The following is a 20,678-nucleotide window of genomic DNA, read 5'->3' on the forward strand; positions in this document are numbered from 1 at the left end:
GGTAGGACGTTGAGACAGAGGGCGCCAACTCCAGTCTCAGAAGCATCAACTTCAAGGATAAAAGGTAACATAGGATCAAGATGTGCCAATACAGGAGCAGAAACAAAGGCAGCTTTGAGACTCTCAAAGGCCTTAAAGGACTCCGGAGAACAACTCTGTGGGTTACTGTCCTTTCTGGTCATATCAGTCAGGGGCTTGACCAGAGACGAGAGGTTACTAATACATTTCTGATAATAATTGGCAAAGCCAAGAAAACACTGAAGAGGACGTAAACTCACGATTCGGGGCCACTGTAGGACTGCTGAAAGTTTCTCTGGGTCCATCAAAAAACCAGCAGTGGAAATGAAAGCCCAGGAATTTAACCTGTTCACGATGGAATTCGCACTTCTCCAATTTATAATAGAGATTGTTCTCTCTTCGTTTCTGAAGCACACAACAGACATCTGTGTGGTGACTCTCCAGGGACTTGGAAAATATGAGGATATTGTCGAGATAAACCATCACATATATATCTATATATATATATAGATATATATATAAAGATATATATATATAGATATATATATATATATCTATATATATATATCTATATATATATATAGATATATATAAAAAACCACATATATAACTGCAACAAATCTCACAGGACATTGTTAATAAATTCCTGGAAAACTGCCGGGGCGTTACAAAGGCCAAAAGGCATTATGAGGTACTCATAATGGCCTGTTCTGATATTGTATGCCCCTCTCAAATCAAGCTTTGTGAAAACCATTGCTCCCTTGAGGCAGTCAGATAACTCTGTAATCAACGGAATTGGATAGGCATTCTTAATCGTGAAACGATTGAGACCCCTATAATCAATACAAGGTCTCACTTCACCACTCTTCTTCTTCACAAAGAAGAAACCAGCACCAGCAAGAGACGAGGATTTGCAGATGAAACATTGAGAAGGTGCGTCTGCAACATACTCCTCCTTGGCCCTATCCTCCAAGACCAACAAAGGGTAAACCCAGTCACAAGGGGGTATGGCACCAGGTTGAAGGTCAATTGATCAATCATACGACCGGTGTGGAGACAAACTACCTGCTTGACCTTTGTCAAAGACATCGCTAAAATCATAGTACTCCTCTGGCAGGGAGGAGAGTGAAGAGGTGCACAGGACCTTGGCTACCTTCTGGAAACATGACTTACTGCATTGGGGCGACCAGGAGAGAACCTCAACATGGAGCCAATCAAAAGAGAGGTTGTGCCTCTGTAACAAGGATAACCAATAACCAGCGGAAACTTAGGTGAGGAAATAACTTGGAATTGGATTATCTCATGGTGAAGAGCCATGGACAACAGAACAGTCTCATGAGTCACATGGGCAGGCTGTAGAGGTCTCTCGTCAAGAGCCTCAATGGCAGGTGGAGTGTCACGCAGCTGCAGCGGAATCGAGTGCTTCGATACAAAGACAGCATCAATGAACAGGCCTGCAGCCCCAGAGTCGATTAGAGCCTGTATCTCGATGGACGACTCAGCCCAAGAAAGAGTAACCGAAACCAGGGGCTTATCATTCTGGATAACTGGGGAAGAAACAACGCCACCTAAAGTCTGTCCATGACAGAACCTCAAGGTTCAGGCGTTCCCTGAATCAGTAGGACAAGACTTCAAAAAGTGACCTGCCTGGCCACAATAAAGGCACAATCTCTCCCTCTTCCTAAGGGTTCTCTCATCTGCAGAGAGACTCGTGAAGCCCGAGTGCATGGGTTCATCTTCACAGACCAACTTGGTACCAGAAGGTACCTAAGGGTTCTCTCATCTGCAGAGAGACTTGTGAAGCCCGAGTGCATGGGTTCATCTTCACAGACCGACTTGGTGCCAGGAGGCATGGGAGGTGAGGGAGGCAAGGGTCGGACTGCAAAGTTCGGAGACAAATGTACAGGAGGCTTCCACAAGCGCTCCTTAAAAGGAAGTCTTTCTCTGAGCCTGGAGTCAATGAGGATGGCAAACGTGATCAACTTCTCCAGCTCAGTGGGTATATCTCGGGCTGCTATCTCATCCTTGATGGTATCCGAGAGACCATGAGAAAAAGCAGCCACGAGGGCCTCATTGTTCCAAGCAACCTCTGTTGCCAGAGTACGGAATTCAATGGCGCAATCGGCAACAGTTCTTGTACTCTGTTTGATGGACATGAGGCACTTGGCAGCAGAAGCGGAGCGTGCGGGAACGTCAAATACCCTTTTAAAAGAAGCCACAAACTCTGGGTAACTCAAGACAACAGGTTTTTACCTCTCTCAGAAAGCAAAGATATCACAAAACCTACTTTGCTTCTGTCTGTGGGAAACGCCTGGGGCAACATCTCAAAGTATATCTCAACCTGGTTGAGAAACCCTCTGCATTGGACTGGATCGCCCACAAATCGCTGGGGAAGGGGAGCAGAACCAGACATACCTCTTATAGAGGTAATACTCGAGGCGGGTGCCTGCACAGAGACTGAAGCAGCAGCAGGGACGGCCTGCAACACAGGTTGTACCCGAGCAGCCACAGTGGGAGGTTCGTGCAAGCATTTTGTAATGCCATGGCAAACTGATCCATGCAGTGATCCTGCTTCGCCTACTGTTAGAAATCATGAATCAGACTTAGACAGAAGTACAGTTAAATCACACTAGTTTAATAATAATAATAAAAAGGTAAACAGAGTAAACGTTGTCAAAACATCGCCAGAGTTCAGGAACCGGAACGGATAGTCAGACAATACAAAACATCAGGGAGCCAGAGATGAGCGTAGTAGACCAGCAAGCAGGATCTGGAGCCAGAAGGAATGTCAGTCAAGTAAGTCTTTAACAGGAACACAGGAGAGCGTCTCTAGAGATGTGACTGAGACGAAGGCAGAGATCATCTGGGCTGGACAGCTTAAGTAGGCAGGACTGACAAGCGGGATATCATCAACAGTTGAGTCACTGTGGAGAGAAAGGAGCTGGCAATTAGCCAACAGCTGAGCGGCCAGCTTTGAGAAGGAAGGGCTGAGCCCTTGAAGGTTTAGTAGCACTTTATTTAATTGTAGATTAGGTAGGTAGATAGGTGCTAGGATGTATATAGATCAGCATAGTGTGATCTCCTTCTTAACATATCAGCTTAACAGAAAGCTTGAATTGCTTAGAGCAGGTATCCTGTGTGACTCACAGTGCTGCTTCTGCTGCAATTGGCTCCTCTGTATCCAGGCAGCTTTGGAAAGTGCTGGATGAACAGGAGTGAACAATGCATAGCAGCAGCATGAATATGAATGTCCTCTCAGCCAATTACAGGGAGTGGTGCCCCTGAGCATGCTGGGTGCTGGTATTTATATTTAGTGAGCACATGGAATCTGGGTCTTTTTCCAGAGAGGAGAGGTCCAGTTGGGGAGGGGCTGCTGCCTTTCTCTAGCACAGGCTACCATGCAGCCTTTGGTGGGCAACCCGAGGGCCTGAATACTGAAAGCTGAAAACCAGGGTTCTCCTGAGAGCTGACTGAGGGAGGATGTCCATGGATCCTGTCTGGCATCATGGAGGAAGGTGACCTGCGACCAGGGCCTTGTGAGCACAGACCCCCAAAACAGGATCCTAAAGAATGCTGCTGAATTCCCCTCTGAATGCTAGACATCAGCTGCTGGGTGTAGGCTAACGGGGACACCGGCGGGTGTACTGAAGAGCAGGGTCCACTCAATCCCTTCTACTTAAACGGGACTTTGCTTCACTTTGTACAATTGGCTACACAGTTCTACTGGGAAAGCTGTCCTCAAATGTGAATAGTTAATTTGGAGTATCCTACTTTATCCCTTCCTCTATCAAAGTTCCTAAAATAAAATGAACAACAAAATAAAACCCTAGACTAGTCACTGGAGTAACGAGCAGAAGTTGTGCGCCTGGCTGTGGAAAATAATGTTTGTCTGACTGCAGGTCTGAAATAACGGAGAATACTAGTGACTGTTACAGGCGTGGCGCTACATCATTTTATAGGTGTTCCCTGAGACTTGAAAATTATTTCAAGAGTTCCTCTGGGGTAAAAAGTTTGAGAAAGGCTGTTCTAGTGAATGGATCAGCTGTGTTCTCATTCATATGAATTGTCAATGATATTACTGGTCTCTAGTGCTGCCATTCTCAACCATAGTTTCATGGAACCCTAGAGTTTCCCCTGAGTTTGCAAGGGGTTTCTTGAGCTGGGTTAATTGATCTCCCATCTGATGATGCCTGCAGAGTTCTGGGCTCAATGACACTTGGCAGAGTAAGCGCCATGACACCAATGATCTTTTTAGCTGTCTGTAAGGGTTGGCATTCTGACCAGCGCTATAAGGGCACATTCCTCAAATTGATCTCCAATTAAATAATTTTGGCTAAGGTTCTGTGAGACCTGAAAATTATTTCAAGGGTTCCCCTGGGGTTAATAGGTTGAGAAAGGCTGATCTAGTTAATTGACAGGCTGCGTTCTCATGAATATGAAGTGTCATTAATGTCACTGGTCTCTATTGCATAATAAGGTTGGGTTTCCATGAATATGAAGGGTCGTTGATATCACCATTCCCTAGTGAATGGACAAGTTGTGTTCTCTTGAATCTGAAGCATCAGTGATGTCACTGGTCTCTGTTGGTTGGATTGGCTGCATTCTCGTGGTAATAAAGTATCGGTGATGTCACTGGTCTCTAGAAAATGGATAGGCTGCCTTCAAATTACTATGAGTGTACATTTTTTAATTGATTGGAAAATTCTTTTATGCTCATAAAATGGTTGCTTCATAGCAACAAAAAGTCTACTGTTAAATTCCATTGAGGCAAGGCTTGTGTTGCTCTTTGTAATGTTTTGTGGTATTTTCTGTCTACAGACCGGAACAATGAGCAGAGCACAGACTCTGATGAAGCTTTATCTCAGTACTCATAGCTGTGCCCTATCTGCTACTCATAAACCCTTGTGGCTGCTTAATTTCTAAAGATAACTTTTACTTTGCTTTGTGGTGAGCTCCAGACGAGTGTTGAGGCAAGAAGGGGGTAGAGAAGAAGGAGGAGTAGGAAGATGAGGGGGGTGAAGCTTCGCTAAAATGACTCAACCCGAACAATTGCTGAACTGACAATAAAGTAGCACTTTTAGTCAAAGAGATCCAAATTATGACTTAGTAGGTTTCACATTCATTTAGTAATAGCTTATATCGTGTTATCCATATCTCTGGGGGGGAGGATGTGTGTAGGTGGGGTGCAGCATGGTGCGGCGGCAATAATTCACACAGTCAGGTGCAAAGATAAACTTGTGACAAAGCAGTGCAGCAACAGTTCACAAAAATCCTGGTGGGAAGACTGCCCAACCAGGTGCACTCAAGGTTCCAGCAACGTGAACAGAGTGGCTTCCAGCCAGAGTGACAGCATCTGTAGAGAGGGGCAGAATGCAGGCTGGCCGTCTCATGCCCAATCAGGAAGATTTCCAGAAGAGATGCGACCCTACACTTTCCCTCTTCATCAGAAATCTTTCTCTACCACTAGTACTGTCCCTAACAGACAGGGTACTTTTCCCTGCACTACCCACTCGCCAAAACCCGGGAGGCAGGGCCTTAAATGGGCTCTGCCTGACCCATGATGGCTGCCAGATCCAATATGGGGCAACAGCATCCAACCAGATCACTTCCCCAGTGACCCAGGAAACCATAGAGGAACCGGTTTCCTCCTAACTTCCTCTCCAACTGCAGAGCTGCTGCGGTTGAGTGCCACCTGCAGTGGAGAAAATAAACTTCACCTGCCTACATGTGAATGGGTGTATGGGTGCCATAATGTACTACGAAAAATGACAGCACTCCTTGAATACAGGAAATACATAACCTGGTGGGATGAGCTGTAACTGGAAAAATATATTGTGGAACCTTATGGTGCCTATCGTACAAAGGAAGTCCTATTCAACTTAATTAGTAGGTTATTTTTAAGAGAGTCATTTATCTTACTCATTACTCATACTCATACTTTCTCATATCAGTTGTTTTTTTTTGCAAGTCTGGGCAAAGTACTGCTTACACACGGACAAGGTAGTATCCTTGACTTTAGCGCTTATTCATCAACTCATGGATGGATTGATGGGCAGCCCATTGAGGTTTATGCTGCTCTGTCATATATTTGCTGTACTGCGCCATAGGTGTGCGCAGCCTATTGCATTAGGGTGTGCACCTCAAAGCTCAAACACACATGCCTCTCTTTGCAGTCTCAGCTGCACGGGGCAGTGAATGAATGGGAATTGCTCTATGCTGAGCAGCTTCCAGTTCATTTACAAATAGAAGCATAGTAAACGCCCTTTCCCCCGCTCTCCATCCTGAAACATTCCCCTGCAGTAGCTGAGGGGAGAGGGGAGTAGAGGGGGGAAGCCAGCAGCACTAAGGGCGGGGGGAAGGGGGTGCAACATGGGGGGGAAGCCCAGGCAGTAAGGGAAGTCTGCACTGCACAGAGTGATTAGGGTGTGCCCAGGCACATCTGACACACCCCTGTGCATGCCTATGCACTGCGCCTAGCCATGCAAAAATGAAATTGGAGCACTGCACATCTTCTAACTGGTGAAATGAAAACTACTGATGTGATGCCTGCATTTTTACATATTTTAAGTGTTGGGGAGGGCAGGAAATATTTCTCATTATTCCATTTCCACATTAAGTTTATCCATGATGGCACTGGGCAATGAGGTCAGCATATAATCTCTTTTTTCCATGTCTGGTCTTAATTAGGTAACTTTCTTTTTTCTTATGGTGTGACCCAAAGCTTCCTCTTTCTATAAGCAGCAGCTCAATATTTCACAGTACACATTTATTACATGTTTATTCAAAAGGAAAGGTTGTATTCTACTTCTGTATAATATAATCTGTCCTTATTAGGGTGGTGATGCCATACAAGGGGTGCCCTCACCCGTGTGACATTATCATCCCAATAAGGAAGTGTTCTGCTCCACTTTCATGCACTTTTTTTGTGTTGCATTGAACTACATTTGTTCTTGTATTTGTATGGAATATCTTTAACAGAAACAACATGGAGCACAAATAAATAACTCTTTAATAAAACAAAAAGGCCAATCACACCCACATTTCTAGTAAAAGAAAAAAGAACCAGCTTAGATCAGGTGTCCCCATCGGAGTGTCCCCTTACATCAGTGTCGCCTTACATCAGGTGTCCCCTTACATCAGAGTGTCCCCTTACATCAGTGTCACCTTACATCAAGTGTCCCCATCAGAGTGTCCCCTTACATCAGAGTGTCCCCTTACATCAGGTGTCTCCATCAGAGTGAACCCCTTACATCAGGTGCCCCTATCGGACTATCCCCTTACATCAGGTGTCCCCATCAGAGTGTTCCCTTACATCAGGTGTCCTTATTGGACTGTCCTCTTACATCAGATTTCCCCATCAGAGTGTCCCCTTACATCAGTGTCACCTTACATCAGGTGTCCCCATCAGAGTGTCCCCTTACATCAGAGTGTCCCCTTACATCAATGTCACCTTACATCAAGTGTCCCCATTAGAGTGTCCCCTTACATCAGAGTGTCCTCTTACATCAGGTGTCTCCATCAGAGTCCTACCTTACATCAGGTGTTCCTATCAGAGTGAACCCCTTACATCAGGTGCCCCTATCGAACTATCCCCTTACATCAGGTGTCCCCATCAGAGTGTTCCCTTACATCAGGTGTCCTTATTGGACTGTCCTCTTACATCAGATTTCCCCATCAGAGTGTCCCCTTACATCGAGTATCGCCTTCAGAGTGACCCTTACATCATGTGTCCCCATCAGAGTGTCCCCTTATATCAGGTGTCCCCATCAGAGTGTCCCCTTACACCAGGTGTCCCTATCAGCATGTACCCCTACATCAGGAGTCCATATTAGAGTGTCCCTGTACTTCATTGTCCCCATCAGTATGTCCCCTTACATCAGGCGTCCCCATCAGAGTGTCCCCTTACATCCAGGTATTCCCATCAGAGTGCCCACCTTACATCTGGTGTCAACACCAGAGTGCTCCCTTATATCCGGTGTCCCCATCAGAGTGAAAACCTTACATCAGCTGATCCCCTCAGAGTAACCCCAATTATATCAAGGGTTCCCATCAAAGTTCCCTTTTATATCACTGTCCCCAGCAGATTGCCCCCCTTACATCACTGTCCCCAGCAGAGTCCCCTCTTATTTCAGGTGTCTCCATCAGAGTGACCCTCTTACATTAACTGTTCCCATCAGAGTACCTCCTTACATCAGGTGTCCCCAACAGTATTCCCCACTTACATCAGATGTCCCCATCAGAGTGACCCCCTGATATCAGTAGTCCTATTAGTGTCCCTTTACATCAAGTGTCTCCATCAGATTGACCCCCTTACATCAGGCGTCCCCATCAGAGTGACCCCCTTACATCAGGAGTCCCTGTCAGAGTGACCCCCTTACATGTGGTGTCCCCATCAGAGTGACCCGCTTACATCAGGAGTCCCTGTCAGAGTGACCCCCTTAATCAGGTGTCCCCATCAGAGTGAAAACCTCACATCAGCTGATCCCCTCAGAGTAACCCCCATTATATCAAGTGTTCCCATCAAAGTTCCCTCTTATATTGCTGTCCCCAGCAGATTGCCCCCTTACATCACTCTCCCCAGCAAAGTGCCCCCTTATTTCAGGTGTTTCCATCAGAGTGACCCTCTTACATCAGCTGTTCCCATCAGAGTACCCCCTTACATCACGTGTCCCCAACAGTGTTCCCCCCTTACATCAGATGTCCCCATCAGAGTGACCCCCTTATATCAGTTGTCCTATTAGTGTCCCCTTACATCAAGTGTCTCCATCATATTGACCCCGTTACATCAGGTGTCCCGTCAGAGTTACCCGCTTACATCAGGAGTTCCTGTCAGAGTAACCCCCTTACATCAGGAGTCCCCATTAGAGTGACCCCCTTACATCAGGAGTCCCTGTCAGAGTGACCCCCTTACACCAGGTGTTCCCATCTGAGCGATCTCTTTACATCAGGTGTCCCCATCAGAGTCCTACCTTACATCAGATGTCCCATCACAGTCACCCCCTTATATCAGGTGTCCCCATCAGAGCAAACTCCTTACATAAGGTGTCTCCATCAGGGTGACCCCCTTATATTCAGTTGTCCCCAACAGTGCTCCCTGAAATCAGGTGTCCCTATCAGAGTGACCCCATTACATCAGGTGTCCTTACACCAGGTGTCCACATCAAATCAATCTCTTTACATCAAGTGTCCCCATCAGAGCGATCTTTTTACATCAAGTGTCCCCATCAGAGCAATCTCTTTACATCAAGTGTCTAAATCAGAGTGACCCCCTTACATCAGGTGCCCCATCACAGTGACCCCCTTACATCAGGTGCCCCATCACAGTGACCCCCTTACATCAGGTGTCCCTGTCAGAGTGACTCCCTTACATAAGGTGTCCCCATCAGAGCAAACTCCTTACATCAGGCGTCCCTTCACAGTGACCCCCTTATATCAGTTGTGCCCATCATTGATCCCTGACATGAGGTGTCCCTGTCAGAGTGACTCCCTTACACCAGGTGTCCACAACAGAGTGTCCCCCTTACATTAGGTGTCCCCATAAGAGGGATCCCCTTACATCAGGTGTCCCTATCAGAATCATACATTTTTTTATATAAATGTTGCACAATAAAGCAAAAATGTGTATTGAATGATTTTTTTTATTGATTGTTTTAAATAGAACATTATTTTAGAAAAATCTGATTTTTTTACATAAATATGAACAGAACAGTATTTAATAAAGGGATGTAACAGAGACGGATACATTCTAGAGCCAAGAGGCAGATCTACTTTCTGTGCATACATAAGTATTGTTTATTGAAGACAACGGAGAAGAAACAAGACTTGTACACATATAGTAATAGTAACCGATAAGGTGGAGCGTGTCGGTGTGTATACAGAGATGGGCCAGTTGGGCATAGCTCCCAACTGTCCATCTTTTGGAGAATTGTCCCTCCTTTTCCCCTTTCCTTCTGGTCAAGACGTATGGACCTTGTTAAACACTGTGATATTTAACTACCATATACTCTGCTAAACCTTTTATCATTCTCCCTGCTGATTTGGGGCAGTATTTGAGCCATTTTACTTTTTTTTTTTTAATCAAAAAGAATTTTAATTTCAAACAAATTTCAATTGTTTGGGTCAATTTTCCTTTTTTTTTTTTTTTTTTTAATCAATATTTTAGATACGTTTTATATATATAATCTTTGTCACTGCTCTGATCCATTCAACTGCATGTGCAAACTTCTTCTTGAGCTACTGAGCTCTGTGAACAACAGACTTTTTACAACAAAGGTGCTAAGGAGAATCAGCAAAACATATAAAATATGAGCGTAAAGGCTCAAAAGGAGAATACACAATATTAATAAGCAATATTTAATATGTAGAAAATACCAGGCATTCCCTTTAAGGGAGTTGAAATGAGGTCCCAGGAGTTTCCAATAGGCTTAAGTACATTAACCCTTCTGGTACATACACTAGAAATGCTAACATGCTAGTCCAGGCCCCCTTACAACACTCCTTTTGGTGTTTGTACAGTGGAAGGATGGTTCAATTTTTTTTCCAGAAGAGCAATAATCAAAATATTGATAATATAATATCTCTTCAGGGTCATTTGCCCCACCTCCTGTACTGGTTATCAGTAATAGCACTCCTATAGTTGACAGCACTGATCATTGCTTTCTGCCAGTGGGAAAGTCTCCCCAATGGCAGAATACAAAAGCTCAGCAGGAGTGATTCCCCCATCCACACTGAGAGTGTAGATGGGGGATTCGATACATTTTTATTTTCATTCAACCCACTGGTTGAATGAAATTAAAAAAAAAAAAAAAGATCAATGTACGGGAAGCCTAAGTATTACTCGCAGAAAATCTATTAAAAAAAAAAAAAAGAAAAACATTTTTTGAGAACACCATTGATTTTTAAAGTAGTAAATTCCTATGGAATATTTTATATTACCGAATTGAAAAAAAAAAATAGAACCGGACAGAAATAAATAACAGAGATAAAAGAAAAATAAACTTTCTTTTAAAAAAAAAAATACATTTCTTTGAACAATAGTCATTATCCAGTATTATAATAATGTTTATGTTCAATTAGCCATAGTAGACCTCCAAAACGAACGTTCGTACAAACATTTGTGCGAAAATTCCAATCAGGCCATTCGATGACTTGACAAATGTCGTTCACAAGTATTTCAAAGGTTTGTTTGCTTTTAACATTCATTTTTGGAACTAATGATCTTTCCCAAACGAAAACCACATAGACTGTAATGCTGTTTACACACAACCGGACTTTCGACGGACTGAATCACGTCGGACTTTTCGACAGACTTTCGACTGACTTTTCGACGGACTTCCGTCGAATTGGACTTGTCTACACACAATCACACCAAAGTCAGACGGATTTGATAATGATGACGTACAACCAGATTAGAATAAGGAAGTTCATAGCCAGTAGCCAATAGCTGCCCTAGTGTCGGTTTTCGTCCGTCGGACTAGCATACAGACTCGAGTCCGTTGGAAAAATTTGAAACATGTTCTAAATCTAAAGTCCGTCACATTTTTGACAGAAAAGGTCCGCTGCAGGTCCGATGAAGCCCACACACGGTCGAATTGTCCCACGGATTCGTTCCATCTGACAAGTTTGGTCGAAAAGTCCGGCCGTGTGTACACGGCATTAGAAATTCAATTGAAAAATAGAAAAATTTTCCATCCTACCCCTTCGAATTTTCATTTCGCATTTATAGTCAGCTTGACTGCAGGCAGTGATGAAATTATTAAAAGTACCCCACAGCTGATAAAGAACATATTGCTCATTTTGCCTAGGGGATGGTCTAACACTGAATTACATTTACCATGGTCTACCCTGTTTCACGATAGTTGGCAGTCTTGTCCTTCTCTATTCCAGTTCTAGTCACCAATCCACAGGAAGGATGTGCTAGAGCTGGAGAGAGTCCAGAGAAGGGCAACAAAGCTAATAAGGGAACTGAAGGACCTCAGTTATGGGGAGCAACTACAAGCATTAAACTTATTCTCCCTGGAGAAGAGACACTTGAGAGGAGATATGATAGCAATATACAAATATCTCAATGGTGATTCTAGCATGGGGAGGAAACTATTCAGTCTCAGGTCGCTTAAGAAGACACACCACCACTCAATGAAATTGGAGGAAAAGTGGTTCAACCTTAAACTGCATAGGGCATTTTTACTGTCAGAGAGGTAAGGATGTGGAACACCCTTCCACAATTGGTGGTCTCAGTGGGACGTGTTGCTAGGTTCAATATACTCTTAGATGGGCATCCTAGCAAACGCAATATAAAGGGATATGGGAGGTGGTAGAGACATAAATGCATGCACACGTCCACACAGGTTGAACTGGATGGACTGATGTCTTTATTGAAACTTATCAACTACAGTATGTAATTATATGTAACTATATATTCAGCTCAAGAGATTGGGCAGGTACCTCTTGATTATTATGTACAGTTCATGACCAGAAGCCATGTCATTATTATGGGACATGGCCACTGGTCCTGCATTATGTATGATGATATCAGAGAGGGTATTGTACATGACAACATCAGAGATAAAAGAAGGCAACAAAACTGTCAAAATCGGAACTGGCCAAAAAATTATGGGACCATCGTTTAATCTGTGTTAACCTGTCCCATGGAAAAACAGGCAATATATTGTAGCTTCTTCGAGGTGGGGGGGGCAATATTAGTTTTGTTTTATCATTGCTGTTAGACTTCATATTTGCCTCCTGGTACATGTGCTTTCTCAAAGGACCAAATGCATGCACTAATCAAAGATATGAGGGTTTAGTCATGCTGTCACCATACTGTTTATACTCTTAGGGGTTGATTTACTAAAACTGGAGAGTGCAAAATCTGCTTCAGCAGTGCATGGTAGCCAATCCGCTTCTAACTTCAGCCTGTTCAGTTAAGCCTTGACATAAAATCATGGAAGCTGATTGGTTTCTATGCAGTGCTGCACCAGATTTTGCACTGTTCAGTTTTAGTAAATCAACCACTTAGTATTCTACTAGGAGTTCATCTGTGATCATCAAACAAAAAAATAAATTTGTAGGAGGAATAAAAGTACGTCCATGCTCATGATGATTTGGTTAACGTTAGTGAGTTCATCTCAATTGAGTTCTCTACAACATAAAAAGTCCAAAGAAGGTTGTGCTTTGTAGCTGGGCCCGTATGAGGTTTCTGTGAGACATATTGACAAAAATGTCATCCCCCTCTTCTAGCAGGAAGCTGGATCCCAGGAAGCTGCTTCTCTTCCATACTTTAGAACCTTGATTATCACAGAACCCTCCACTGTTCACCATTAATTGAGTGACGGAGCCCATTGTTCTCAAGTTTACTGAATGGGTAAATACTAAAGAAGGGTCCCCTGTTGCACAAACTACTCCCAATTGCAGCTTGGAGTACACAAAATATAGTCCGGATTTTTTGCATCGAATTGATCCATCACTGTACTCCATTTCATGGAGGAATGCCAAGCCATGTGTAGATTCCCATTGAAGTGGTTTGTCCAGCGATGTGTTCTTGACTGTTAGACCTAAAGGTAATTGAAACAGATGTTGTAAATGCTTAGTTATCCGTATTTACCAAACTAATGTTGTTCAAAGCTCAACTTTCTGCACCACTATTCCCCCATAGGTCCACCCTCACACACTTATGGCCCACAACTGGTGTCAGAAAAAAATAGCCCACAATTGAGCTTTAAAGAAAAGATCCACTTTCGTCAAAAAAAAAAAAAAAGATATATAATAAATAGTCTTAAAACAAGCATTTTGTTCTTTCAACAGGGACATAGACAAGAACAAGTTTTCTTATGAAAGAGGGGGGGATTAAAACGGGTAGGTATAAGGTTCTTTTTTTCAGAATGTAAATAAAAAATGTTCATTTTAACTATCGTAACTAGCTATTAAATGAGTAGTGAGGATATAAAGTGTGGCGCTGAAAAAAACAGCAAAAATGTGTATAAAAAGAAACTAAGGGGTGTAGAGGGGTATACCACAGTTGAAGTCTCTTAAGATGAAACGCGTAGGGTTAATACGCCGGCCGTGGCCACCTTTTACTGCGCTCTTTTTACTTGTTTATTGCTTTTATTGAACATTTTTTGGATATCTGTTTTCTTTGTTGCCAATAAATCCTACCATACGGATTTACACATGCTTTTAACATCACACATCTGAGCTGGAGGAGAAGCTCCCGGTAAGCTAATACCGGTTTGGTGTCGCAGTCTTCCATTCATCTCCGTAATTGGCATCCTTGATGTCCACCTGCCTACTGGAGAGGTCATCGTGCAGCCCATCTCGAGAGTTCGGCTTCAGTTCTCCATTTCTATGCCTTATTGACCCACCACCGTACGGTGAGTTGGGTCCATCTCTCCCGGTAAGGGTACCTCTTTCTCCCCTTTTCCCTTTGATGGTGAAGGCACTCTCGGGTGTTCATCCACCACCGAAAATATCTACCCCAGAGACTGTTTGATTCTTGCTGAAGTTGCCTCTTCACTACATCCCTCTTATCAATACTACTCTTGGGACTCATATTTATTGTTCAACTTGTTTGAGTTACTACTACATTGCTATTTATATAAGATCCATCATTGGGTCCTCTATTTGTATGTTATATTGCTAGTCCACTTTTATTAGTCACCTATATTTGTTGCCTTGCAGTTCATTGCACCTATACTGTTTTGCACTTTGGCTTGCAATACATTACTAACACTTGTGACACCACATATTCTTTTGTTGTGTGCGACTCTAAGTTGCATGACAAAATTATTTTCACTTTTACAGTTGTGATACACACTATTCTCATAAAGAGAGAGATTAGTCTCTTTAGATAGCCTCTCTCTACACCCCTTCTTTTCTTTTTATACACATTTTTGCTCTTTTTTTTTCAGCGCCACACGTTATATCCTCATTTGCATCACAATCAGTCTTATTGTTGTGTTGGCTGCTCACACTTCATAGGTTGACGCAGTATTTCACATTTTTATTAAATGAGAAGTGACTCCTGTGTGGACTGTGCCTCTCCTATAGCCTGCTACTATCTCTTCGGGGAGATTCTATAGGTGCTTGCAGTACCATTTTAATAACCATTGTATAATGATTTATGAATACTCCTGGTAAGGGGCTCTCCAAAGTAACCGATGTATATACAATAAAGATATGTAATAAAACTTTTATATGTTATTTTGATTAAATACATGTGTTAATTATTTTGTTTCGTTCCTAGTGGTATGAATGTGAAGTACTCCTAAGACTCCTGAGGAAGCCAACAATTGGCAAAACATGTTGAGCTGAAGTAGCTGCATGCACAATAAGCCATTTGGATGTTTCTTGATTATTTTTATATGAAAAATTGAAAATTCTATGTATCGTTGTCTTTAGTACATTTTGTAATAAAATTTTAATATTTTATTATGACTATCTTGTTATTTTTGGCACCCTTAAAATCCCGCTTTCTTCTTTTGGTTTAATGGTATTAAATAGGAAGATGAATACGCAGTCATGGCACTTGATAAATTTCCATATCAGTCTGCAAGTTCATGTGGACTACTAAGAACAATAAAATGAGCTTTCCTAAAATGGCTTTTCTGTTCTTATAAGTGCTTTTAATCTAAGGTGGTAATTTTAGCTACTTTAATTGGAATATTTTTTTGTAAAAAAAAAAAACAATTTTTCATTTAATTGTACAAATGTTATTGCGATACTTTCAGCATTTTTTTTTTTATAAAAGTCCCATATTTGCACTTGACAGCAGTGTATCCTCAAATTATTCACGTTAGCACTTCCACCTAGCAGCACGTTGGTTCGAATCTCAACCATGGCATTAGCTGCCTGGAGTCTGCATGTTCTCCCTGTGCTTGTGTGGGTTTCCTCCCACACTTCAAAGACATTCTGGTAGGTTAATTGGCTCCTGTCAAATTTGGCCCTAATATGTATGTGTATGAATGTGAGAATTTAGATTGTAAGCTCCTTGAGGGAAGGGGCTGAAGTGAATGTACATTATATAGTATATATATATATATATATATATATATATATATAAAGATCTACGTAAACTGCGATATATAAACACCTGCAATAAATAAATTAATATGCAGTGCATCCAGAAAGTATTCACAGTGCTTCACTTTTTTCCACATTTTGTAATGTTACAGCCTTATTCTAAAATTGATTAAATTCATTATTTTTCTCAAAATTCTACAAACAATACCCCATAATGACAATGTGAAAGAAGTTTGTTTGAAATCTTTGCAAATTTATTAAAAATAAAAAATGAAAAAATCACATGTACATAAATATTCACAGCCTTTGCCATGACACTCCAAATTGAGCTCAGGTGCATCCTGTTTCCACTGATTATCCTTGAGATGTTTCTACAACTTGATTGGAGTCCACATGTGGTAAATTCAGTTGATTGGACATGATTTGGAAAGGCACATAGCTGTCTATATAAGGTCCCACAGTTAACAGTGCATGTCAGGGCACAAACCAAGCCATGAAGTCCAAGGAATTGTCTGTAGACCTCCAAGACATGATTGTATTGAGGCACAGATCTGGGGAAGGGTACAGAAAAACTTCTGCAGCATTAAAGGTCCCAATGAGCACAGTGGCCTCCATCATCCATAAATGAAAGAAGTTTGGAACCACTAGGACTCTTCCTAGAGCGGGTCACCTGGCTAAACTGAGCGATCGGGGAGAAGAGCCTTAGTCAGGGAGGTGACCAAGAACCCAATGGTCACTCTGACAGAGCTCCAGTGTTTTTCTGTGGAGAGAGGAGAACCTTCCAGAAGAACAACCATCTCTGCAGCACTCTACCAATCAGGCCTGTATGGTGGAGTGGCCAGATGGAAGCCACTCCTCAGTAAAAGGCATATGACAGCCCGACTGGAATTTGCCAAAAGGACTCTCAGTCCATGATAAACAAAATTCTCTGGTCTGATGAAACAAAGATTTAACTCTTCGGCCTGAATGGCAAGCTTCACGTCTGGAGGAAACCAGGCACCGCTCATCACCTGGCCAATACCATCCCTACAGTGAAGCATGGTGGTGACAGCATCATGCTGTGGGAATGTTTTTCAGTGGCAGGAACTGGGAGACTAGCCAGGATCGAGGGAAAGATAAATGCAGCAATGTACAGAGACATCCTTGATGAAAACCTGCTCCAGATCGCTCTGGACCTTAGACTGTGGGCAAGGGTTCGTCTTCCAACAGGACAACGACCCTCAGCACACAGCCAAGATAACAAAGGAGTGACAACTCTGTGAATGTCCTTGAGTGGCCCAGCCAGGGCCCAGACTTGAACCCGATTGAACATCTCTGGGGAGATCTGTTGTGCACTGAGGCTCCCCTTCCAAGCTGATGGATCTGGAGCGGTCCTGCAAAGAAGAATGGGAGAAACTGCCCAAAAATAGGTGTGCCAAGCTTGTAGCATCATACTCAAAAAGACTTGAGGCTGTAATTGGTTGCAAAGGTGCCTCGACAAAGTATTGAGCAAAGGCTGTGCATGGGATTTTTTTTTTTGTTTTTTCTTTTTAATAAATTTGTATGAATTGCAAACAAACTTCTTTCACATTGTCATTATGGGGTATTGTTTTGTAGAATTTTGAGGAAAATAATTAATTTAATCCATTTTGGAATAAGGCTGTAACATTAACAAAATGTGGAAAAAGTGAAGCGCTGTGAATACTTTCCAGATTCACTGTATATACATTTATATATAAAAAGCATTACCTCTCTGTGAGATTAGAGCAGACAGATGCTTTGACTTAACATATAGAATCAATCTACTGATCTGAAACCAAACATACCTGTGAGGTGAGCAGATGGAAATAACTGACCATCCCGGAATGCTAAAAAAGAAAACAAAAAAAAAGTTATATAACAGTCCAGAATAAACTGACCTAAAAGCCCTTTCGGACAGGTGGAATGTTTACCACTCTCTGAAAAGTGATCCGCTGTGAGAATAGGTTTTTAAAGGCTGGTACAGCAGCTTCTGACACCTGGCTGGCGCTGCCTTCTGACACCTATTTTTTTTTTTTTTACCTTTTTCAATTATTGAATGGCAATTTTACCTTGCTTTGCCGCACTTTAACTGCAATCCAAGTATTTGGCTCAAGCTTGCAGTAAAGCCCCATTGGTCTCAATGGGGCGGTGCCGCCTGTCAAACTCTGTAGCCCGAGCTTTGTGGCCATGACATGTGTACAGCCCTGTCAGGCTGTAATGTTTACCACCCCGTGGCAGCCAGTATGCAGCCTTATTTAGACTTAGCTGCAAAAAGCAGCGGACAGGGATATTTACATGCCCTGGCCACAATGCTTTGCAGCAAATTTGACCCATGTAGCAAGCGGCCGGCAGCAAGCCTGCCAAATGCTACACATTCAAGTAATTAGGAAAGCACTGCAAAAACCCTGCAACTGCGCGCATTGCTGCATGTTAATTGGCAAAAATGTGGTTAAAACAGGTGGTGGTGAGGTGTTGCATCACTTCCTCACCCCCTGTCAGTAGCCTCTGGAGCGCATTTGGTCTTCAGAGGCAAGGGAGATTTAGAGGCATGTCTAAATCTACTCTGAAGGAGCCCTTAGGCTATCATCCTTGGCTTAAGAAGATAGAAGGGCTTTAGGGAAGTTGGTGTATTTGGTGGGGGCAATGCTGGAACAAGGTCATCTAGTACCCAAGGGGATGATGCCAACGTTGAAGATACCAAGGTCAGCTAGCACCTAAGAGCAACAGGTGAAGCACTGCTACAACCCCCACTGGATTCCAAAGCTCTGGGCTGGGTGCTTGCTCAGGCGGAAAGACTTCCATCCACCTCCAAAGCTGAACACATGCAAGGAGAAGCTGGAACTCCAGTATATCAGCATAAACAGGCTTCTTTTAATATGACACAGTAAAATAAAGCTGAAAAAACAGCATTTCAGCTGTTAGGCCATAACCGCGGCCATGATTAAGGTTTAATGGCTGAAACGCATTGGCTGTTTTTCGGCTGTATTTTACCATCTTATACTAAAGGAAGTCTGCTTATGCTGATATACTGGAGTGCCAGCTTTTTCTTGCAGGCATCTATCACCCAAGTGAAATATGTCAAAGGTTAAGATACCAAGGTCATCTTTCACCAAAGGGGAAAATGTCAAAGGTGAAGATATCAAGGTCATCTAGCACCAAAGGGGAAGATGTCAAAGGTGAAGATACCAAGGTCATCTTTCAACGAAGGGGAAAATGTCAAAGGTGAAGATATCAAGGTCATCTAGCACCAAAGGTGAAGATGTCAAAGGAGAAGATACCAAGGTTATCTATCACTGAAGGGGAAGTTGTCAACAACAGTGAAGATAACCAAGGTCATCTAGCACCTAAGGGAAAGATGCCAATGTGCTCCCCTTCCCTCCCAAGCTGAGATAAGTGAAGTTTTTAAATACACACTTTCATTGGTATGGCCAGTGCAGGGTACCAAAATTACATGTCCACTGGCCCTAGGGTTACCAGGTTGTGTTCAAGGACAAGGAGTAAAATGAAGAAGATGTTGCAACATGGTTAAACCAGCATAATTAAATCATAATTATGAGTGAATTCCTAAAAGCTTCAGTCAGTTGTGGTTCATTGTCCCAAGTCCCCATGAAGTCAATGGAAATTTAAACCACGCGCTGAAAAAAGTGTGTCTTACAGAGGAGCAAAAATGTGGCCATGCTTTTATATGTTCTTACCTGGGTTCATTTTCATTTGCTGTGCCTCCAATTTCATGGTGACCTTAAAGACACAAAAAGTAAATTTTTTAGAGAAAAAAAAGTGAATTTAAACACTTTCAGTAGGATTTAACCGCATTCTGAGTTTGACTACTTAGCATGGGAATATTTAAAGTGACACTGTAATAAAAGAAGTTCTTTGCTTACCTTTCAGTTAAAACAAATACACCAGGAAGATTCACCTGCAGCAAATGTTTGTTGAATGCAGATTCACTGCCTTATAAATATGCCCCTAACGTCAATGGTGGCCCCACCAGTTACCCATGCACATCTTTACTCCCCCCGTGGTTCCATTCACTGCCAAAAATGAAGAGACATACCCAGTATATCTGGGTACAGGGAAACAGTAGAAAATGAGGGGTTCTGTTGAAACCAAACCACGGTCAGGTAGACCAACTAAAATTTCAGCCACAACTGCCAGGAAAATTGTTCGGGATGCAAAGAAAAACCCACAAATAACTTCAGGTGAAATACAGGACTCTCTGAAAACATGTGGTGTGGCTGTTTCAAGATGCAAAATAAGGAGGCATTCACATAGTTACATAGTAGGCGAGGTTGAAAAAAGACACAAGTCCATCAAGTCTAACCTATGTCTGTGATTATATGTCGGTATTACATTGTATATCCCTGTATGTTGTGGTCGTTCAGGTGCTTATCTAATCGTAGCTTTGAAATTATCGATGCTCCCTGCTGAAACCACTGCCTGTGGAAGGGAATTCCACACCCTTACCGCTATTACAGTAAAGAACCCTCTACGCAGTTTAGGTTTAAACCGCTTTTCTTCTAATTCTAGTGAATGGCCGCTCGTCTTATTAAATTCCCTTATGCGGAAAAGTTTTATCCCTATTGTGGGGTTAACAATACGGTATTTGTACATTGAAATCATATCCCCTCTCAAGCATCTCTTCTCCA

The 20,678-nt window shown here is 42.6% G+C and overlaps 1 protein-coding gene across 1 annotated transcript in view; it reads right to left on the reverse strand.

Moving 5' to 3' along the window:
* Positions 1-9,638: 9,638 nt before the first annotated feature.
* Positions 9,639-20,678, reverse strand: part of TNFSF14 (TNF superfamily member 14) — a 46,836-nt gene continuing 35,796 nt past the window's right edge. The window contains exons 2-4 of the mRNA XM_073622828.1: positions 19,728-19,770; positions 17,838-17,879; positions 9,639-13,568 (exon numbers count right to left, since the gene is read on the reverse strand). Of these exons, the coding sequence (XP_073478929.1) occupies positions 13,156-13,568; positions 17,838-17,879; positions 19,728-19,770 (498 nt within the window). The 3' untranslated portion in view covers positions 9,639-13,155. The remainder of the gene's footprint in view (positions 13,569-17,837; positions 17,880-19,727; positions 19,771-20,678) is intronic.

Source organism: Aquarana catesbeiana, linkage group LG03 (assembly GCF_042186555.1).
Source record: "Aquarana catesbeiana isolate 2022-GZ linkage group LG03, ASM4218655v1, whole genome shotgun sequence".
Lineage (NCBI taxonomy): Eukaryota > Metazoa > Chordata > Amphibia > Anura > Ranidae > Aquarana > Aquarana catesbeiana.